This window comes from Geotrypetes seraphini, chromosome 14, assembly GCF_902459505.1.
Source record: "Geotrypetes seraphini chromosome 14, aGeoSer1.1, whole genome shotgun sequence".
Classification (NCBI taxonomy): Eukaryota; Metazoa; Chordata; class Amphibia; order Gymnophiona; family Dermophiidae; genus Geotrypetes; species Geotrypetes seraphini.
This window is the reverse complement of record NC_047097.1, coordinates 26,892,530-26,914,162: the sequence shown is the minus strand read 5'-3', so window position 1 is coordinate 26,914,162 and position 21,633 is coordinate 26,892,530. Positions and strand designations below refer to the sequence as shown.

General features: G+C 41.1%; 1 protein-coding gene across 1 annotated transcript in view; it reads right to left on the bottom strand.

The window, feature by feature from the left end:
* Positions 1–11,570: 11,570 nt before the first annotated feature.
* Positions 11,571–21,633, bottom strand: part of TUBGCP4 (tubulin gamma complex associated protein 4) — a 59,543-nt gene continuing 49,480 nt past the window's right edge. The window contains exons 15-18 of the mRNA XM_033920194.1: positions 21,097–21,231; positions 18,919–19,035; positions 17,483–17,622; positions 11,571–11,792 (exon numbers count right to left, since the gene is read on the bottom strand). Coding sequence (XP_033776085.1) covers positions 11,780–11,792; positions 17,483–17,622; positions 18,919–19,035; positions 21,097–21,231 — 405 coding nt within the window. The 3' untranslated portion in view covers positions 11,571–11,779. The remainder of the gene's footprint in view (positions 11,793–17,482; positions 17,623–18,918; positions 19,036–21,096; positions 21,232–21,633) is intronic.

Genomic DNA, 21,633 nt, shown 5'->3' with positions numbered 1-21,633 from the left:
TTTATTATGTTCATGGTCTCTTTTTTATATTGTAAACTCACTTAGAAATTAGATAAGCAATTAAATCAAATTTTAATAAAACTTTGAACCCTCTTGGATTAAGTCCTTATCTTACCAATAAATCCCTAACTAGTAAAATCCTAAGCCACGGTAAGAAAGTGTAGTGGCAAAATTTTTTAAAAAAATTTCATGCTTGCCCTTTCCACCACATACCTGTCTATTTTTAATAGGCTGCCCCTGGCTCATTTAGGCCAAGGGCCACATCAGTCCCCCCCTTTGGATCCTGGTTTGACTACTCAAAGCAGGATTCACACCTGGGGCTCCAATGGTCTTACCTTGCTCCGCGCTGGGGTTGTGTCAGGCCTATCCTACGGATGGATATGACCTATCCTATGGATCAGCGTAAGGTTGGGAGTCACTTTCTGCAAAGATGTTATTCCAATGCCAATTAGACAGGACAAACTACAACACACAACCAGAAAGATAAATGCCAGGCCTAGTGAAATACCTAATAGGCATTTTACCCACGACATATTAGGCATCCAGACGGTTAACCAATCAAACCAGCCTTTATCCTCGACCTTAAATTGTTCCTAGTTCTCCAATGCCTTGTCCAAAGATGTTATATGTGCTTGTTGGTCAGAGAAGGAATCAGGAATATAAGTACAACACTCCTGCCCAGTGCTGGCACATGTACCCTCCATAGGGCACAAGGAGATAGTCAAGTGCCATCCGATTTTGGAGGGCTACAATACGTGTTTGTTTTCACTCTAGTGAAAGAGATTGAGTAACTGCTGTTGTTTCATTATCCATTGTTTCAATAAAGGTGGATAATTGTCTTATAATTTGGATTTACCTACCTACTCCATAAGCAAGTACCAAACCGTTCCCCTTCAGAAAGGAGGGGAGCGTTGCTCTTTGGTCGGGTAGAAGATAATTCGGAAAGGATTCGCACGGGGCTACTAGAAACCTGATGTAACAGGTCCCTGACTTTAACTTAACCATTTCCAGATGTTGCCTCTGGAATTTAAAAATCTAAAGTTTTTATAGTAATTTTATATGTACATTTCATAGGTAAAGACACACCCAAAATTCACACACATAATCAAACACAGAGTCTGGGGCCCCAAACACACACCACACTCATATCTATCACATATTCAATAAGTACTATTAAGGTATATATATTTAAAAAATGTGAAACCCTATAGCTCCCCAAGCCAAACTGTAAGGTCTGGCATGAATTAGCGTGCCCTAGTCTTCGCAGCGAACAGCTCGGGAAGAAAAATGGAGATGGAAAATGTATACATAAGGTAAATACCTCTACAAATATATGATATATTTAGTTTCCCTAAGCCCAGTTTAACCAGCAAATTGCATGAGTACCCATGGTATGCTTGATTTCTCAGATAAATCCTTCTCCAAGTAATTTATGTGAATTTGCTGGCCAAGTAAACCCATACAGGAAATTTCTCCAACTCCTGCTTAAAAGTGTCTGTTCTACCTCCAAGGCACAATAGCTAAAGAGCAAAAGAGAGATTAAACTTGCAGATTTGGGTTTTAAAAAAAAAAATCTATAAAGGTATTTGAGAAACATTGGCACTCTTGGGGTATAAAGGTCAGGGAAAAAGAAAAGAAAGATAGTATCACTCATAGATATATAAGGCACATCAAAATCCCTAGATGTCCCTAAAATAAGAGCACCTCAATATTACTAAACTTAGAATATTTCCCTGTACCCAGAAGTATCGGGTACAGTAACCTAGAATTGAATGCACTAAGATGTAGAATAAATGCAAAGTGTAAACCCTAAGAAACCCAAACATATGCATAAAGGTGATGCGAGCAATGAATGCACCCAAGACATATTTTTTCTTCTTTGAGTGCGGTACAAGAACCAAGTTCTCAAAATAAAATTAAATCGTTAAAAGAACTCGTGATATGTCAGCAAATAATAAAAATGTAAAGCACTGCCACATGTGTGACAGGCCTATAACCTACTACATGTGTCACAGTCCATAAAAATACAGGATAAACAAATAGTTCTTTTCAGAGAACAATGCATGAGACAATGATAAAGAAAGTACAACAGCTAACAAGATATCATAATAGACCTATTGGGTTACGCAATAAAGCATAATTAAAGTTCAGAAGTATAATTCAAAAAGAGTAAATGGCAATAAATGTAGAGAACCCGTTGAAGATCTGCTATAAATAGCTTACACGGTTAATGTATTTTTGGGGAGAAAAGCAATCACAAATCAAGTGTTTCTAAACCATAATACACGATTGTTAAATTATAAAAAAAAAAAAAAGGAAAAGCACAACAGTTACACAATTAAGAGAAAAATGTGAAAATCCAGATAAATTACATAACTAACATTAACACCCAAACAAAGTAAAATCTCTTAACAATAATGTATCATAAAACATATGAAAACAATTGACAATATAAAAACAATGAAAATGTAAAGGAAGGTGTGGACTGGCTGGTAACTTGTGCAAACTCTTCTGACGGTAGATTCGCAACAGTTTCTCTGCTTCTCAAATTCTCAACCGTAGGAGTGAGCATGATCAAAATCAAGAGTAAACCAAAGTTATTATCTTATGTCTTGTGAAGCTTTAAAGGTATGCAAGTGTCATTTTGATTGGAGTCATAAAAGGTCAGAGAAATATGACTGTCCATAGATTTCATGTATGCAGTCTGGATCGGTCCCCTGTCTGCCTGATGCAATCTGCAGTCCTCAGCTTCTACCATCTACAACATAATCAGAGGCAAAACCACATTAATACAATTTCCAAATGACCAAAAGGCAAGGGGCATCCATCTTTCAGGGGTAATTTAAAATGGAGTCATAGTACTTCTAGGTAATACAGCTGGCACATGTTGGTGTCTGATACTCAGGCTCCAATGGCAAAAGGTTTATACTAAGCCAGCATTTTTCTTTATTAATCAGTAGTTCGCTCTTCCATCAAATTACCAAAATAAAATTAATATACAGGTTTTAATTTGTGCCCAATCAATGAGGAATCTATTAATTCCTGTAGTAGCATAATTCAGAAATAGCTTACCTTATCTGTAGTTATCTCTGAAGGCATTCCATATCTGGGGACAGTTCATTCAGTTACATTGTAATCACTTATCCACGTGTTTCTGTAATAATTGTAAATTCACAAATAAAAGACGTGAAATACCACAACTATTAAACTGCAAATTCATTAATATCTAAAGGAGAAAATTAAACTTTCCATTAACATTAATGAACTACTGTCACTGTAGAAGGTTCCTATCCCAAAGAGCTTACCTGTCAAAAGATAAGTTTAACCTAACACTATGCTCAGTGTCAGCCCTGCCATACAGTTGATAATTGTCAGCATGTTCTGTTGGCTTAACCAGCGTCAGCAAAAGCCTATGGAAGATTACATCCATCATATCTAATCTTGGACATACCTAGATTACATCCAAATTATCAGTATTTAAGAGTAACAAACAAAGGACCTCGGCAGAAGCCTATGCGTCAACCGACATGATAAGATGTGCTAAGGTCAGGTAGTTAGGGAAGAAAAAGACCCCAGCTACAGTGTCAGAGTGAATCTAGAAATTTTATAGTAACTCCAATTTATGAGGGACAATTCACACCCCACATCGTATTTACCAGTATTTCAACCAATTTACAGAAAGATATGGGTACATAACATCTATTGTTATTTTCTAAACCAAGTCTCAAATTTATAAATATAAGAGATTATAAAGATAAGAGGTTAAAATCCTTATCCTCTCTCTAGAGCAGGGGTGTTAAAGTCCCTCCTCGAGGGCTGCAATCCAGTTGGGTTTCAGGACATGCAGTGAGCAAATGACAATTGTGTTTTCTAATATACATCATATGATATGTAAGTGGACCACAGAGGGGGAACCAAGGAATGTGCTATACAGATAGGGGGTGGTAATACATTTCAATCTGAGAGTACTTCCACGTATCTGTCAGGTGTTTCTTCCCCCCCTTTTTGAAAGACCAGTAGAAAGAATGAAGTGGTTTCTGTCTTGTACAATGGGAGAGGGGTGAGGGGGAGTGGCACCTAACCCACCCATTGCCTGTTTGTACCGGGTACTGTTGGCCTCTTCTGTTGAGTCCTTTTTTGGCTCTTGTAATCTGTAGAATTCCCTCCCGTCTCATAGGATGACTCTCTGTTCTCACATGAAAGTGACAAGAGGAAAGAGAAATAGATCACATGCAAGAATTCAATCTGTCTCCCGCTTTTTTGGGAGGGCCTTTTGTCCTAGAAATCATTTTCTATTGGTATGGATTGAATATGTGGTACATCTTGAATATGGCAGTGAAGGTTGTAGGATGACATTTAGATACAAGAAACGTCAGAAGTTTGCAAATAACTTGTGGCTGGTTATGCACCCCAGTAAGGAGGGTAAGGTTGAATTTGAAAAGTTTCTGAAGTAAGCCGTCTAGGATTTAGACATGAAGACAGGACCCGCCAGAGAGGAAGACCTGAAGCCAGCAACAGCAATTAATTATAAATGTTGCTGCTGCTGCTGCCCGATGAAGTTGAAGGAGGAAAGGGAGCAGAGGGGGAGAGAATGGTAGGGCATGGAGGTAAGGAGGAAGGTATGGGGGGGGGAGGAAAATGCTGCACAGGGAAGTGGGGTGGGGTGGGAGGGAAATGCTGCAGCACAGGGAAATGGAGGGGCAGAAAAAGGAAGGGAGGCGTACTGCTGGGTAGGGGGAGTAGGAAGGAGGTGATGATGGACAGGGGGGAGGTAAAACAAAGGGAGAAGGGCTGCTGATGGATAAGGTGAGCAGTGATGGGGTGGTGGAGGACACAGGGGAGGTAAAAGGAAGGGAGAATGGACAGGGGGAGCAGGCAAGGGGTGGTAGTGGACAGCCAAGGAAAAAAAAAAGAAAGAAAGAAATACAGAAAGCGGCTAAGGAGAGAGAAAACAAAATAAAGACAGACACACATATATTCTAGCACCCGTTAATGCAGGGGTGTCCAATGTCGGTCCTCGAGGGCCGCAATCCAGTCGGGTTTTCAGGATTTCCCCAATGAATATGCATTGAAAGCAGTGCATGCACATAGATCTCATGCATATTCATTGGGGAAATCCTGAAAACCCGACTGGATAGCGGCCCTCGAGGACCGACATTGGACACCCCTGCGTTAATGTAACGGGTTATAAGACTAGTTTATCAATACAACAATATTTTTCTCTTAGCGGTTTGTTTGTTTTTTCCTTCTTACTGAAAGCAAGATAAAGGCATTGCTCATTAAATAAATGCAAAAATCAGAAACAAATTTAAAATTAGTAAGGGCAGCTCCTTGTCTAAAAACCTACGACGCTGAAACAAAATCTTAAAATCTACCTGTGTTATCTAATTAGGGTAACTATTTGCATATAACAAACAACAGTTCTGTTTAACATTACGGATGTTAATTAGAAAAGGATCTTTGCAACCAAGTCATTCAGCTTGTTTAAAGAGTAAATAAATGAACTATTACAATTAACAGTCGGTACCGCATTTGTAGTAAATGCAGAAAAACAAATAAGCTGATTCTAGTCTTATCCTGGAAGCATGCAAATTAAATACTATGGAATGAGTGAACTTTTGTTTTCTTTCTCCCATCTCTCTCTCACATTCTGTATGTTTAAGTGAGAAGCAAGATAAGACTCCTAAGGATTTATGACACAGGCAAGTAATTAGCACTTGCACATACAGTCACACACACAAAACAAAAACCATTTAAATCTTGTTTCTGATTACTTTGAGCTCTATGTCACTCATTAAAGCATTGAATTGCAAAGATCTCTACACCTTTAGTTTAAACAGGCTATTTCTAAGCTAACATCTAGAATTTGAATCATGCAAACTCTCATAATCTTGAAATGCGTTGAATGCTTGAAAGGATGGGGTAAATCTATTAGTACATACCTTTAACAGGCAGCTTCATGAAAAATACACCTGAAATAAAACAGATTTTTTTCCCCCTGGTTCCTGTTGCTTTCCACACTTTTTTTCTTTTTTCTAAAAGTGTACAAACTACTTTAACTTTTTAGTACAGGAAGCCTATTTGTCTGATCATGGAAAAGATATCCTAAATTATTTATTCAACTATTGTATTATCCTAATTCTGGAGAGCCAGTCCCGCATCTACTACAACAATATTTCTATCCAGCTAAATTAGCACACTATAGGATCACATAGGGCAAAAAGTGTTCTTGCTGGGCTACAGAAGCTCTAAGTAAGACCATTTAGTATGTAAATAAACCTACACTCTCTCCCAGATCTGCTGGAATGTTCAAAGAACACCAGTCCTTATGGTTTAATAATTCAGGGCTATGCTGTGTACTCCACACCCCTCTAGAGCCTATAATGATCTGTAAATTAATACCCTCTACTCTTCAGTATCTTTAATTGTAATTTCTCTATCTGCCTTTATAGATTATATTTTAAAATTCCTCAACTGGCTAATGTAGTTGGAAAATTCTCACATCAGCCCCTCCCTGTTCACCACAACTGGGAGTGAACCTCCTGCAGTGTCCTTGCTTTAATTCTAAGATCTATACCCAGAAAAAAGTAATCTGTCCCTTTACCCAGATCTAATTTTTTACTTTTACATTAACATACATATATACAATGGCACGTGCACTAATGCTGTAACTTTATAACTCTCGCTAAACACATATACAGTGGAACCTCGCTTTGCGAGTGTTTTGCAAGACGAGCAAAACACTCCTGCAAACCTTAACTCACAAACCGAGCATGTCCCGATAAACGAGCACCTTCCCTTGCTCAACCGGCATCGCACCCCCCCGAACCGGCATCGCAACCCCCCTCCCCATGAGAACCCCCGTGCTGGAAGCGGCATCCGCCTGCCCGTCCTCCCTCCCAAACAAGCTCCTTACCCCCATCTGTTTAATAGAGGATTTTCACCAGTATTTTGAATGTGTAGCATTCAACAGACGAGCAGAGGAAGGCCTCTGTAGGGTTGGACAATCTGTAAAAATGGAAGGTATGTTCAATTTAAGCGGCAAGAGAAATCCAAACGATCAAATCTGGATTTTCTGTACTCTGTTCAGTTGAGGCATTTTATTCCAGCTCACAAAACTGGGACTGATCTGGGGTATAAAACAACTCAATTTGAAGAGCTACGTAGTAAACTGATTAATGGAAAGAGTTTGAGCCATGAAATATACAGTGCCTTGCTGTCGGGTTTGGATCCTACCTCCACTCAATACGGTGATCTGGGAACAGGATTTAAACTCTAATGGAGCCTGAAAAATTGCTCTTGCCTCAGTCAAGATATAATACACTGGGGGGAGTCTATTTCCTCACACGTGAAAAAAAACACAGCTCAGTCTTCCTTAGCTAGGTTGACCCTGCAATATCTGAAAATGTGACCAGCGCAAATTTGGATAGAACAGAAGGAATGGGTTTTTCCACTGGGGATGGGGCCGAGAGAAGCGCTCACTTTTCCAGTAATGTCCTGGTTGGGCGGATTTGGGTTAGGGGGGATAAGGGAAACAGGAGCCTGGCCAGGAATCCACAGTAGCATAGTTTTTCTCAGCCCATTCTGGATTCGGTTCTCCAGTCTCCTAATTATCAGGTCTGCTTCAAAGCTTGTGTGCCAAAATAAAAAACAGTAGCGATAAATAACATTTGAAATAAAACACAACATGAAAAAACAAAATTTCCACATTCTTAGTTTCCATTTGGATTTCTAATTATGGCACAGGATGAGATTTTGGGTAATGAAGGCAGGGAGTAATTGACAGACTTGGAGACTATGTTAGTGGACAATGCTTTGTCACACCCTTGTTTTACTGGGCAGGCTCAAGCTGGTCCCAGTGGTGGGAATTTTCTTTCCAATAATCCTGGATAGCAAATGCCCGTGACTGTTACAAGAATGGCTGGTCTTACTTATTTTTGGTTTTACCTGGAAATGAATCGCATGACTGGACGGGTGGGAAGGGAAAGTTGGCGGTTTATCTGCTTCATGATTTTGCGTGTCTCAAAGCTTCAAGTGCAAAACCTTCACAACTCTACGTTTTAATACTGGAGATACTGTGGTTTGAAACGTTAAAAAAAGAAGGAAAAAAAAAATCCAGCAGTGCAAAAAAAACCGAACTAAAACAGTATCTTTCCCTCATAGTCAGAAGGTCCCGTGAGATGGAAGTTGCTGTCCTGTACACAAGACCTCAGACAGGTCAAACCCTCAAAAGTTGCCTGTTTAGGATCGAGACTTCCAGTCAACAGAAAAGCGCTGGACGCCACCCTCGTTGAACAAATGGCTGCACAGTAGGAAGAGAAGCCCTGATCATCCTGCATGTAAGCATGTTTCTCAGAGTGTCGCAGCCTCCCGTCGCTTGCATTGATAGTTGGAAAGGGAAGAGGGAACAGGCTTTTGTGCATGCCAGTTGCTCACTCTCTTGAGACATTCAGACTCTCGACAGGGAGAGGATCTTCTGGCTCATTGTTCTAACTGCTGCCCTCGCTGTCCTTAGCTGGATGCTGGAATTGCGGGGCGAAAGGGGATACAGTACATCCTGCAAGGTCCCTACCACCATGGGGCAGGAAAGCAACTCATCATCCAAAGAGTGTAGGGAGGCCTCGTCCTTCTCCCCCGTCATGTGGTTCACAATGTGAATGTTGACAAATACCCTAGGACCTTCGTATGGATTCTGCCCTTTCAGGAGCCTGATCTAAGGGAAGAAAAGACAGGGAGACATGAGTTAATGTGAATCAATGTTTTATGTAAACCGTGTGAAATGCATGCACTAAGTGAAAAGGCTTCCGAGCCTGCTTAAAGATGGAAACTTAGAACCAAAAAGCACAGTTACTTACCATCGACAGGTGTTATCCAGGGACAGCAGGCAAATATTCTTACGTATGGGTGACTTCACCGACGGAGCCCCGATATGGACCACTTTAAAAGTGCATCGACATCGGGAGAGCCATCTTCGGTGTTGCATGCAGTGGGTAAGCCGGCTAAGAAGCCTTCCCCCACCCCTTCGGGTCCTCAGGTCACAGCAGCAGTGAGCCAAGTCCTGCCGACCTCGAGGAGACCCAAAAAGTGCTCCGCTCCAATTTCGGTGAGTGCCTCAACATTGGCCTCCTCATCGCCAGGGCGTAGAGCCGCACTGAAGGTACCGGCCAAAAAGCCAGCGGTATCGGTGCTTACTCTTAAGCAGCAGATTAAAGAACTGCTGAAGGAGGAATTAAGTGAGCAATTCCAACTGATGGTGCCGACCATGTCGACACTTACTCCTCTGGTGACAGTCAGGTCTGAGCCCTCGACACCGGTTGCACCTTCACAGGAATCTCCATCGGTACTGCCACGTCTCATTAAGGAGCCGGCACCGATGAGCAGTCGACACCGATCATCTTCTACTCAGACGTCACCTGAGACGATGTCAGTGCGCTCAGGAAAGGCATTGCAGAAGTTAAAGCATTTAGAGACTTCGACACAGTGCTCGGCACCGACCCCGCATAACTCGGGATTCAGATCTCGAGGGAGATTCTGAGCACAAACCTCTTATATCTGAGGAGGAAGGTTCTTCAGGTGATGAATCCAATCAACACTCTTCTCAAGAGGCTCCTGTCGTGTCTGATAAATCATCTTTTGTTAGGGAACCGCCCCTTTGGATTTAAAATGAGATTTGAACAATTATTGCAGCTTTGACGCGTTGATATGGAAGATAAAGGTAATGCTCAGATCTCACCAGGCGGGGCTTTTAAGTTGTTCGTTTGTTTAAACGATTAGTGTTTTAACCCCGTTATGAATGTATGGTTACTTCAAGTTTTTCAATGTTGGCATGCTAGCAGTTAAGCTCAGTTTGCTGGTTAGCGTTGTAACTCTGATTGGAGAGGCATTTAAATGTGAGATGTGATTTTGGTTTGCTCCAATCTTAGTGAGTGGCTTTCTTAGGGTTTTCATGTTCTTATGTTTTCAAGTTTGTCTGTAGGCCAACGCTAATCCTCTATGGTAGAGGGCGGGTCATTTCAGAGGTCGATTCAAAATGTTCCAATATGCTAGGGTTTTGAAACTGTAGAGTGCGCCATTGCTCGTGAACTCCTTTTTTGTTCGAGAGCTCATGGTTTTTTCATGTGCAGTTAAGTTCAATGTGAGTTAACATGATTTAATCTGAGTAAACGATTAGTGTGTCATTTATCATGTATTTCTAACTAGGGTGGTTGATTACGTTTTGTCTGTGAATGTGACTGAAGTTGAATGCATGGTAATGTACTGTACAGTGTTTGGCTATTTGGTCATTATGTCTTTTAGTTTTGTTGTTTTCTGATTTTTTTGTAGTTCAGCAACATGATATATAGTCCCCCGAAGAAGGCTGGTGTATAGCTAAAACGCTCTGGACAGCAACACTTATCTAGGCGACCATCTGCCCAAAACAACATTGGTACGTATTCCCATAAATACACATTTTTCCATAAAATCTTTAAAAAAAAATTTTTCTTAGGAAATTAAATAAATTATGAAAAATAAAATAATAATAAATAAATAAGTTAAGCTAAGGAGATTTAAGGATGGGATCGTTGTATATAATTATATGGAGGATCGTTGTAGATAATTATATGGCATTGCTTTAAGCCAGAATAAGGACTTGAAATAACATATATGTTATAAGAGGTTATATGCACTGAGCTGATGGCCCTTGTATGATACTCCATCCTCTTAGTTTGTTTATTTATCTATTACTTGGGAAAGTTGATAAGTTAGGGTGCCGAAAGAATTGATTAGAGAATTTATTAACCAGATCTTTTTGTATGTAAATATTCAGAGCTCTTGACACTCTTTATGCAAAACTAGTAGGTTGAATAATTGACTTATCCAATCCCCCTCATTTTTCTAATGCTCCCCTGTATTATGCATACTCTGTGTTTTAATGAGATTTTAGAGCATTTTAAAAAGTCTGTGTTTGTAACTGGAAATATGCATGGATAACTGTATATAGTTTTATTTGCTGGACTTTTATGAAAAAAGAATAAAAATAAATGGTGAATCTCTTGTTGTGGTCCATGGGTATTTCATCACTTGTCTCTTGGCTCACGAGGGCCACCCTGTCTACTGTCAGAATAAGTGCTGGTTTTCTTGGAAGCATTCACACTTTAAAAAGTTAGTGCATTTGTAGCCTCATGCTTGCTTCCTGCACGATCCAAAGCAGATGTGCCAGGGAAAACCCTCCTTTGTGCCTTCTCCATTTGACGTCCTCAGTGGGGCCCATAGAACAGCACATCTTCCAGAATCCTTCAAGCATAAGTTCAGCCACTCCATTGCTAATGTTAGTTCTCCATGGAGTCACTATTCCAAAGGTCTTCCTCCTATTTACAACTTTTCTTCCTGGAGGGAACATTTTGTGATATAATTTTCATCTGACCTACCATCTTTATACAAAGCAAGTTTCCATCAGTAGCAGAGGCTTAAATGCAGTGACATGAAGCGTCTAACAAATCTTTACAGCATATACAAACTATGTATTTGAACCAATGTGGAGCTATACCTTTCTTTTAAATTGCTTCTAAATAATCAACGATTACACAAAAGATCTTTTTTTTTTTTTATTTTCTGACCAGCAACACTCGTTCTGAAAGGCAGATGGGGATTAGCTATGCCAGACACCAGTGGCATTTCAACAAACACTGAATTCTCTACCACTTTATTGCCACATAATGTTCCACTTCTGCTTAAATTTTCAATCATACATTTAAACATTGCTGAAATGAAGATCTTCTAATTCTCTCAGCCTGAGCACTCAAATCACAAAGCTGTAAAAGAGAAAAGAAAAAGGATAGACTGAGATTAGAAAGAAGGCTGACCTTATCAAGTCCCTGCATCCCACAGACCACATGGGAGGTTAAGCACTCCATTCATACAGTTGAAAATTTTATTTGGGGAGTTTTCCTATGTCTTTCTCTGTTTGTTGTGCTCATTCTTAACTGCTAAAAACTGTATGTACAACAGGTTGGGAGGAGGTTAACTTACATTTAATCACACCCAAAAAACTCCCGTTAAGGACTGTGGAAGCTTTGCTTACATTAGCAAGAGTGTTTCCCAAGTCGGACCTCCTTCCCTTTTTTTGCAGCTATCCTGAAAGCCTGACTCTAAACACTGCATGAGCTTCTAAGTTTTACTGTGCAGGCAGCATCTCTCCTGCTTCCACCTCGAACGCTAAAAGCAAGAGTATACTGCCTCTAACTCTTGTTGGGGCACAGAGAGAACATACCCTTCTAGACAGGTTCTTTAAAACATTATATCCCTCAAGACAAGTCCAAAGTACACTTCTCCCTCCGTATTTGCGGGGGTTAGGGGATCAACATGACCGCGAATACTGGAAAATCACGAATAACTTTTTCATGTGTTATTCGCAGGTTTCTTTTAAAAACCCTCCCGCATTTGGTGAAACCGCAAATAACAATCTCGCATTCCGGTAGCTCAATCTTGTTCCAACCTTACTTAGTCCCCGCTCCTCCTCCGACGCAACCACTTTCCCTGCGCCGCGTTCCGCCTCTCATCTTGATTCAACTTCCTGTTTCCGGCAAGGCGGGATGCGGCGGAGGGAAAGCTTGCAGGCAACCCCATGCAAACTATCATCGCTGCCGGCAACCTCAGAGACAAGTTTGAAGGTAGAACCAGTGGGGTTTGAGAATGAGCGAGAGATGCCAGACCTCGGTCGCAGTAGGAGCGTGGAGGGAAAGATACCAGACCGTGGACGGGGGTGGGGAGAGCGCAAATGACTGGGGAGAGCGCAAATGCGTGTGACTTGGTCTCTTTTGACTGATTCTTGAAAAGAAGCAGGTAGTCTGTGATTTTCACTGTGCAACCCTGTGAATCAGTGCTTGGAAAAACGCGGCAAAATTTTTCTCTGCAACCATGGATGACCTAATTCGGGAGCCAGATGTATAAAAAAACCGTGAATAATCGAAACCGCGAATACGGAGGGAGAAGTGTATTCAATACAGTGAGCAATCAAACATATACAGTACAACATATAGTAACATAGATAAAGATCAGAACGGTCCATCCAGTCTGCCCATTAGTTATACCCTTTAAAAATACATGATTAAATTAACTGGTCTCTTCTTTGATATTTCTGGGCCACAGACTAAAGTCCACCTGGTACTGTCCTAGATTCCAAATGCTGAAGTTGCCGTCCAAGCTCACTCCAGCCAACCCAACCATCCCGTCGTTTGCAGGATATCTACTGTGAAGTCTGGCCAGTAACGTCCCCATGCTCCAAGTTAGTGGAGTTCCCATCGATGCCCTCCCCAGCCCATCCTATACCAAATTGCACAAGTCTGTCCAGTACCGGCTTTATACCGTTTGTTTTCTAATTAGAGATCCTCTGCGTTTAAGCAATAAATAAGTAGGAAAAGCGCACACCATGTTTGCATACTTCACACTGTGTGTTAGCTCTATTTTGTATGAATTTTTGTGGAACAGTGGTGTCTGTGTGAGTGACAGAAGAGATGAGAAAGGGAGAACTGTTTTGAAAGCTGCAATTCCTTAATCTCTATCGTACTGTGAATTGGGGTTTGTATGCTGCAGCTGTTAGAACTGCTTTTCCCACAGAAATGCACTGGGGCATGAGCATAATTTCTCTTCCACTGCTACCAGACATACACAGTGCGGTACAGAGTCAAGAAGAAGACAGTCCCTGCTTGAATGAGCTCACAATCTAATCAATCAAGACAGAAAAACAGGATGCCAGGTTAGGGGTTATTGTTAGCAGGGCTAGTTAAACTACTGGCTAAGGTGGTGAGCAGAGGGGAATAGGGTTATGAGTTGAAGGCTATTTCAAAAAGGTGGGTTTTCAGCCTACTTTTGAACACGGGAAGGGGTGTGGCGCTCGGACTTAGGTAGTTTGCTCCAGGCCTATGGGACAGCGAGATTGAAAGGACTGAAGTCTGGAATTAGCAGTGGAGACGAAAGTACAGGTAAAAGCAACGTATCTGAGGAACCTGGGTTGGCCTCTGTTAGAAATGGGATACTGGGCTTGATGGACCTTCAATCTGTGCCTTTATGGCAATGCTTATGCTAACAGAGTTCTCGGGGTGGCGTATAAGAAGAGATGAGAGATACTGAGGGGCTGCAGAATGAACACATTTGTAGGTTAGTAATAGGAGGGGGTATATTTGTCTAATTTTGTATAGTTGTTACTGAGATGACATTGCATATTTTAAAGTCATCTGCCTTGACCTCTTTAAAACCCTCCCCCCCCAAATATAAAGGATAATTAACATTTTCTCTGCATTCAGTGCGCTTTGTGTTTTATTTATTTTATTGTTGGTAGATCATTTTGACTTGGTCATTTTAAAAGTAGCTTGCAAGCCAAAAAAGTGTGGACACCCCTGTACTACTAGACTGTGAAGCAAGTTCACTTAAAATGATAACAGCATTGAAGGTTTTCTAGAAACTTCAATGATGGTTGAGACTGGTATCAGATAGTGGTAAAGTTGTTGTGAGATTCAACGAATGAAGAAGAGAGCCCTCACTCTGTCTGCAGCATTGGAAAGATTTGAGAGCGACAGGATCTTGTACACTGAATTGTAGAAGAGGAAACCATGGTCGATGCAGCCACTGAAGTGCTCTGAGAACCATGGTGGCCTGTTCTGGGCAAAATTTGAGTAAAGACTTCATGATTAGAGGTATTGGAGGGAAAGCATACAGGAATTTGTCTTTCCAGTCCAGGAAGAAGGCTTAGGACTCCAGGCGACTTGGAGTGAAGATTCTGGAACAGAAGCCTGGAAGTTTGTGATTGTGAGGGGAAGCAAAGCGATCCACTTCTGGAGTTCCCCAATTTTTGAATATCTTAACGTACAAAAGTTGAATTGATTGACAAGTTGGAGTCTGCTCAAATTTTCTGCTAAGACATTCTGGTTTTTTGTGAGATAACCGCTTTGAGAAATATGTTCCAAGGAATCGCCCAGGACTAAATTCTGAAAGCTTTTTGGCAAAGTAGGTGAGATTCTTTGCCTCCTTGCTTGTTCATGTAGTATATGGCAACCTGGTTGTCTGTTTGAATGAGTAAGAATAGCCTTACTGAGTCAGACCAATAGTTCATCAAGCCCAGAAGCCCGTTCTCACAGTGGCCAATCCAGGCCACTAGAACCTGGCCAAAACCCAAGGTGTAGCAGTATTCCATGCTACCAATACAGGGCAAGCAGTGGATTCTCCATATCTTTCTCAATAACAGACTATGGACTTTTCCTCCAGGAACTTGAACAAACCTTTCTTAGAACCAGCTAAGCTATCTGCTCTTACCACATCCTCAGGCAACGCATTCCAGAGCCTAACTATTCTCCGAGAGAAAAAAAATTTCCACCTATTGGTTTTAAGAGTATTTCCCTATAACTTCATCGAGTGTCCCCTAGTCTTTGTAATTTGACAGAGTGAAAAAAAATCGATCCACTTGAACCCGTTCTACTCCACTCAGGATTTTGTAGACTTCAATCCTATCTCCCCTCAGCCGTCTCTTTTCCAAGCTGAAGAGCCGTAACCGTTTTAGTCTTTCCTCATACGAAAGAAGTTCCATCCCCTTTACCATCTTGGTCATTCTTCTTTGAACCTTTTCTAGCACCACTATATCTTTCTTGAGATAAGGAGACCAGAAATGAACAGAATACTCCAAATGAGGTCGCACCATGGAGCGATACAGGGGCATTATGACATTCTTAGTTTTGTTAACTATCCCTTTTTTAATAATTCCCAGCATCCTGTTTGCTTTTTTGGCTGCCGCTGTACATTAGGCGGAAGGTTTCATCATATTGTCTTCAACGATACCCAGATCTTTTTCTTGGGTGCTAACCCCCAAGGTGTTCCCTAGCATCCGGTAACTGTGATTCAGGTTATTCTTCCCAATGTGCATCACTTTGCATTTGTCCACATTAAATTTCATCTGCTACTTGGACGCCCAGTCTTCCAATTTCCTAAGGTCCGTCTGCAATTTTTCACCAATACGCTTGCGTTTTAACAACTTTGAACAGTTTAGTGTCATCTGCAAATTTAATCTTGATTGAGGAGGTAAATTAATTCATTGTTAGAAAATCATGTTGCCCTTTCATATGATACTATATTATTTGGTACATCTATGAGATTTAAGAGCCCAATTTCAGCACATAATAATAAACTTTTATTAATATTGACCGGGGTTGCCATTCAACATATTACTGGAAACTGGAAAGATTATACTAAACTTAATTATACCTTTTGGTGGAATTCAGTTTGTCATATTTATAAAATGGAGAGGGTGCTTGCTATACAGCAAGGAAATTATCACAAATTTAAAAAGATTTGGGTGCCATTGATTACATATTCTAATGATCAGACACCTTAAACACCTTGTTTTATATAAGATATAGGTGAGATGGGATTGGGAAACATGATAATTGCTAACTGAATTATTATTAATAGATGGGGTGGGTGGGAAGGGATTATTTTATGCTTTAATGTTTATAAGTAAGATTGTCAAGTGAATTGTTTAAAAATTTTTCTGATTGATTATTATACATTTGTTGTAAGATATGAAAATGAATAAAGATTTACAATAATCTTGATTGAGGAGGTGATCTTGGAATGTGCATAGAGCATTGTGGATTGCTTGAAGCTCGAGGAGATTGATTTGGAGAGATTTTGTTTGAGCATTCCAGGTGCCGAGTATGGAGACCATCGAGGTGGGCTCGCCAACTGAGCATGGAAGCATCCATTGTCAATATCTTTTGATATAGCATAATGTGGAAGAAAAGGCCTCTGGACAGATTTGTTGGTAATAGCCACCACTGAAGGGATTGGCAAAGTGCAGTCGTTAGGATGGCATATCAGTGACTTGAGACTACTGGATTGAGAGCACCTAATGAGGGTCTCTGAGATGTAGATGGGCAAATGGAGTTACATGAACTGTAGATGCCATGCCATGCCCTATCGTGATGCTTTGAAGAGAGGAGACCTTCTGGCAGATAAAACACCGAAAAGGAGAAAAATACCAAATAAAATAAGAGAGAGAGATCAGAACAGAAAAACACTCCTTGCGGCTCTTATGAAGAAGGAAAAATCTGCAGGTGGCTGTACTGCTTACAGTGAAGTATGAGGGACACAGAAAAAATCTGAAGTGGATTCCTTCTGCAGATGGCTCATGGCCATGGGGAGGTAACCTGCTTGTCTAGAATGACACACCTATTGCACTAGAATATCTGGTAGAAGTTACTATATTGTGTGAGTGTTTTCTGTATATCTTTGATATATAAAACAATTTCTGCTTGTTTCCTTTGTTATTATGGGAAATGTAAATTTCTAAAAGTCACTAAAAAAAATATTAGCATCTGATCTTTGCAATGATGTCTGCTACATTCATGACACTTCCATATAATAAGCTACTACTTGTTCCTCTAGGTTTGGAATATGAAAGGCTCTTGCCAGACCCTTTGACCCTGAGATGGTGATGTCATCGCACGGATCTTACCTTCCCAGGGTGCCTCCTGCCTGTGTATAGTACTTGTTGTAGTCCAGTCGTAGGAGTAGCTGTGCAAGGTCTGGATTTATCTGGTGGTTGCGAACACTGGAGAGGATTTTGAAGAGCAGAGCGGACTGACAGCTGAAGCCCTGGGAAACACAACTCTCCGTCATCACTCTGTAGAATATTTCATGATCCATACATATCTTACTGTATGCACGTTTTTAAACATGATATCTACATGGGTAATACAGGCCTGTCATCATCGGGGTTTTCACTTGCAAAGCCAGAATCTAATCTGATCCAGATGTGAAGGTATTTGGAGAAGAAACAGGCGACTGATCACTATTTGACAGTCTTTAAACAGCCACTACCCATGTAACAGACGCTTTTCCTCTCCGCTAGCAAATTCTGGACTAACATACTTGTCAGCCTAGCATTGCTAGCAATCAGCATTTTTGGTTGCCCTAACCAATGTCGGCAAAGGCCTATGGGACATTATATCAATCTGACTCTGGAATGTTGATGCAGACAGACCCTAAATGCTCCTGCACCGAATTCACATACACCAGGGGTGTCCAATCCAGGGGTGTCCAATCCTCGAGGGCCGCAATCCAGTCGGGTTTTCAAGATTTCCCCAATGAATATGCATGACATCTATTTGCATGCACTGCTTTCAATGCATATTCATTGGGGAAATCCTGAAAACCCGACTGGATTGCAGCCCTCGAGGACCGACATTGGACACCCCTGACATACACTAAGCATCCAGCCAGACTGGATTGTTTATCAAGAAGATAGGCTGCTTGAATGGGACAAAGAAGCCAGAAACTAATCCCATCTACCATGCCTGCAAGTATCACACCTTCCTTATCAATTAAACTAACCATTGTTTCAAACAGTTTAAAAATTATAAACAGAAAGATAGTGGGAAATACAATAGTTTCTATATTAAGAATAAGATTCCAAGCTATAAAAGCCTCCTCTCTGCAACACATCTCTCTGTCTATCTCTGGAACCTGAAACTTAGACCATCCCCCCCATCCCCCTTTCTCTCTCTCTCTGGCTCTCCCTGGGACTTCACGTTTCTCTGTCTCTCTTTTCCTCCGGACTCTGTAAGGAAGGGAAACTGCTTTGCTCTCTCCTTAATTATAATGCTTATGAATATTGCTTTTCTGTAAGCCTATTTCTATAATATATTCTTTATGCAAGCACTTGTGGCTGTGCTTGTTATTTGATTCTACTTCCTGGTGAATCTTCTGTGAGGAATTGAACTCGGGACCGCGGATAGTAAGGCCGCTTCAACCATAACCCCTCCAAACCTTACATTTTTTTTTTGGGAGGGGGGGTCTAACCTTACATTTTGGGGGCTTTACTGACTTACGTATTAATATGTACACAAAAGTAATGCATAGTTATAGAGGGCTGCTTGCTGCTGAGCTCACCTTGACAAGGATTTCGAGCTGTGCTGCGCCTCGTTCATCCAGAGGACCCAAATTCTGACTGACCAGGGAGCAGAAACTGTGACAGAGATCCAGGATCTCATTTAGACAATGGAAAACCTACAGAAAGAAGGAAGAGAAAATGTTTTGAGGATCTGCTTGGTTACATTAGAATTTATAAGACAATCTTAGCCAGTGGACTCTGGTTTTGTCAATAAATCAGGCTACATGAAGCCATGCACAAGAATGCTGCCACATTTTTTTAAAATGGCAGGCAGTGAAATTATGATTGTTTCTGGTGAGATAAACGGAATATAACTTTGGTGGCAATTTTTCAAGTCCTTGCATCATTTGCTGACCCACAAGTACGCCGAGATCAATATTTAAAACATTTGCCCAACTAATTTGGGAGTCCTTTTACACAGCTACAATAGAAACAATGGCGTAGGAGCGTGGAGTGGCCTCGGGCGCCAACTTAACAGGAGCGCCGGCACCTCTCCTCTTCGCTACCCATTCATCTCTTTAAATCCTTGTCAGCAGTAGCTCCTACCTGCTGCTCGCACCAGCTTCAGCTCTCCTTCTGATGTCACTTCCTGGTCACAGATAACATGTGCACATTTTAGACTTGCCACAGAAACATGATGGCAGATAAAGGCCAAATGGCACATCTAGTCTGCCCATCCACAGTAACCATTATCTCTTTCTCTCTCCGAGAGATCCCACGTGCCTATCCCAGGCCCTTTTGAATTCAGACATAGTCTCTGTCTCCACCACCTCTTCTGGGAGACGGTACCATGCATCTACCAATCTTTCTGTAAAAAAAGTATTTCCTTAGATCACTCCAGAGCTTATCACCTCTTAACCTCATTCTATGTCCTCTCATTCCAGAACTTCCTTTCAAATGAAAGGGACTCGACTCATATGCATTTACATTACATAGGTATTTAAATGTCTCTATCATATCTCCCCTCCAAAGTATACAGATTGAGATCTTTAAGTCTGTTCCCATAAGCCTTATGACGAAGACAACACACTATTTTAGTAGCCTTCCTCTGGACCGACTCCATCCTTTTTATATCTTTTTGAAGGTTTGGCCTCCAGAACTGTACACAATTTTCTAAATGAGGTCTCACCAGAGTCTTATACAGAGGCATCAATACCTCCTTTTTCCTACTGGCCATACCTCTCCCTATGCAACCTAGCATCCTTCTAGCTTTTGCCGTCACCTTTTCAACCTGTTTGGCTACCTTAAGATCATCACACCCAAGTCCTGTTCTAGTGTGCACTTAAAATACTTCACCCCCTAAACAGTACCGTTCCCTCGGGTTTTTGCAACCCAAATGCATGACCTTGCACTTCTTAGCTGCCAAATTTCAGACCATTCTTCAAGCTTCGCCAGGTCTTTCTTCATGTTGTTCACACCATCCTGGGTGTCTACTCTTTTACAGATTTTGGTATCATCCACAAAGAGGCAAATCTTATCCGACAGCCCTTCAGCAAGATCATTTATAAAAATGTTAAAAAGAACAGGCCTAAGAACAGAACCTTGAGGCACACCACTGGTAACACCCCTTTCCTCAGAGCTATCTCCATTGATCACTACCCTCTGTTGCCTTCCACTCAACCAATTCTTGACCTAGCCTGTCACTTTGGGACCCATTCCAAGGGCACTCAGTTTATTTATTAGACATCTGTGTGGAACACTGTCAAAGGCTTTGCTAAAATCTAAATACACCACATCTAGCGCACACCCTCTATCCAAATCTCTGGCCACCCAGTCAAAGAAATTGATCCAATTTGTCTGACAAGACCTACCTCTAGGTCTTGTAATCCACAGGATTCCAGAAACTTATAAGGATCATTTCCAGACTAGTAGTCCTTAATCTCCATTTCCTGGTAGGAATACTAAAACCACATCTGAACTGGTCTGGAGGGATGCTAAGGAACTTTCCTTTGTAGAGAGCAACAATGATGAACGGTGATGGTATCTCTGACAAGCCAACCAAATGAGTTCCTGACCGGTTCTGTTCCGTTAAACTAGTTTAGCACAGTGAAACTAAATCAAATCTATTGTTCAGCTGCTGAAACTAGTGTGGCTAAAGGACCACTCAAAGTAAACTAGAGTAGCGCCAAGCAATTCCACCCCCATAAAGCAAAATGTATTTCAAGGGGCACACTTACGTGTTTCAGCAAGATGAATGACTGGGCCAGGAGGTTACTCAGGAAGTGATCATGAGCGAGTCGGATGCTTTCAAAATCTCTTGTGGAGTTTATCTGTTGTAGCAGCTGTGAGAACTGGGACTCGAGCACATCCACCTAATAAGAGAAGCGATGGACTTATTGATCTGGACTTCTCAAACTGGATGAAGAGCTAGTTCACAATAGGCAGACCGAAGAATCTCTCGTCTTGGGATACAAGCAAAAACAACAACATAAAAAAAGCAAGGGGGATGTCTTAGCAACCAAAACAAGTCAACCTTCAGGTTTACTTAAAAATTTATCATACCCAGGCTTCTAGGTGGCATACATCAATCAATAAAAATCATCAAGTTCATAAAATAAACATGGTAGAGGGAATATTTAACCAGACAGACCAACAACATAAATTCTCTTTCTCTTCCAGAAAAGGGATTAGAGGAGTTACGATTTTTGGCCACTCTTTGATTTTTAAGTTTTCTCAACTTTGGAACGATCTTCCGCTCCTTAAAAGAAGCTCTG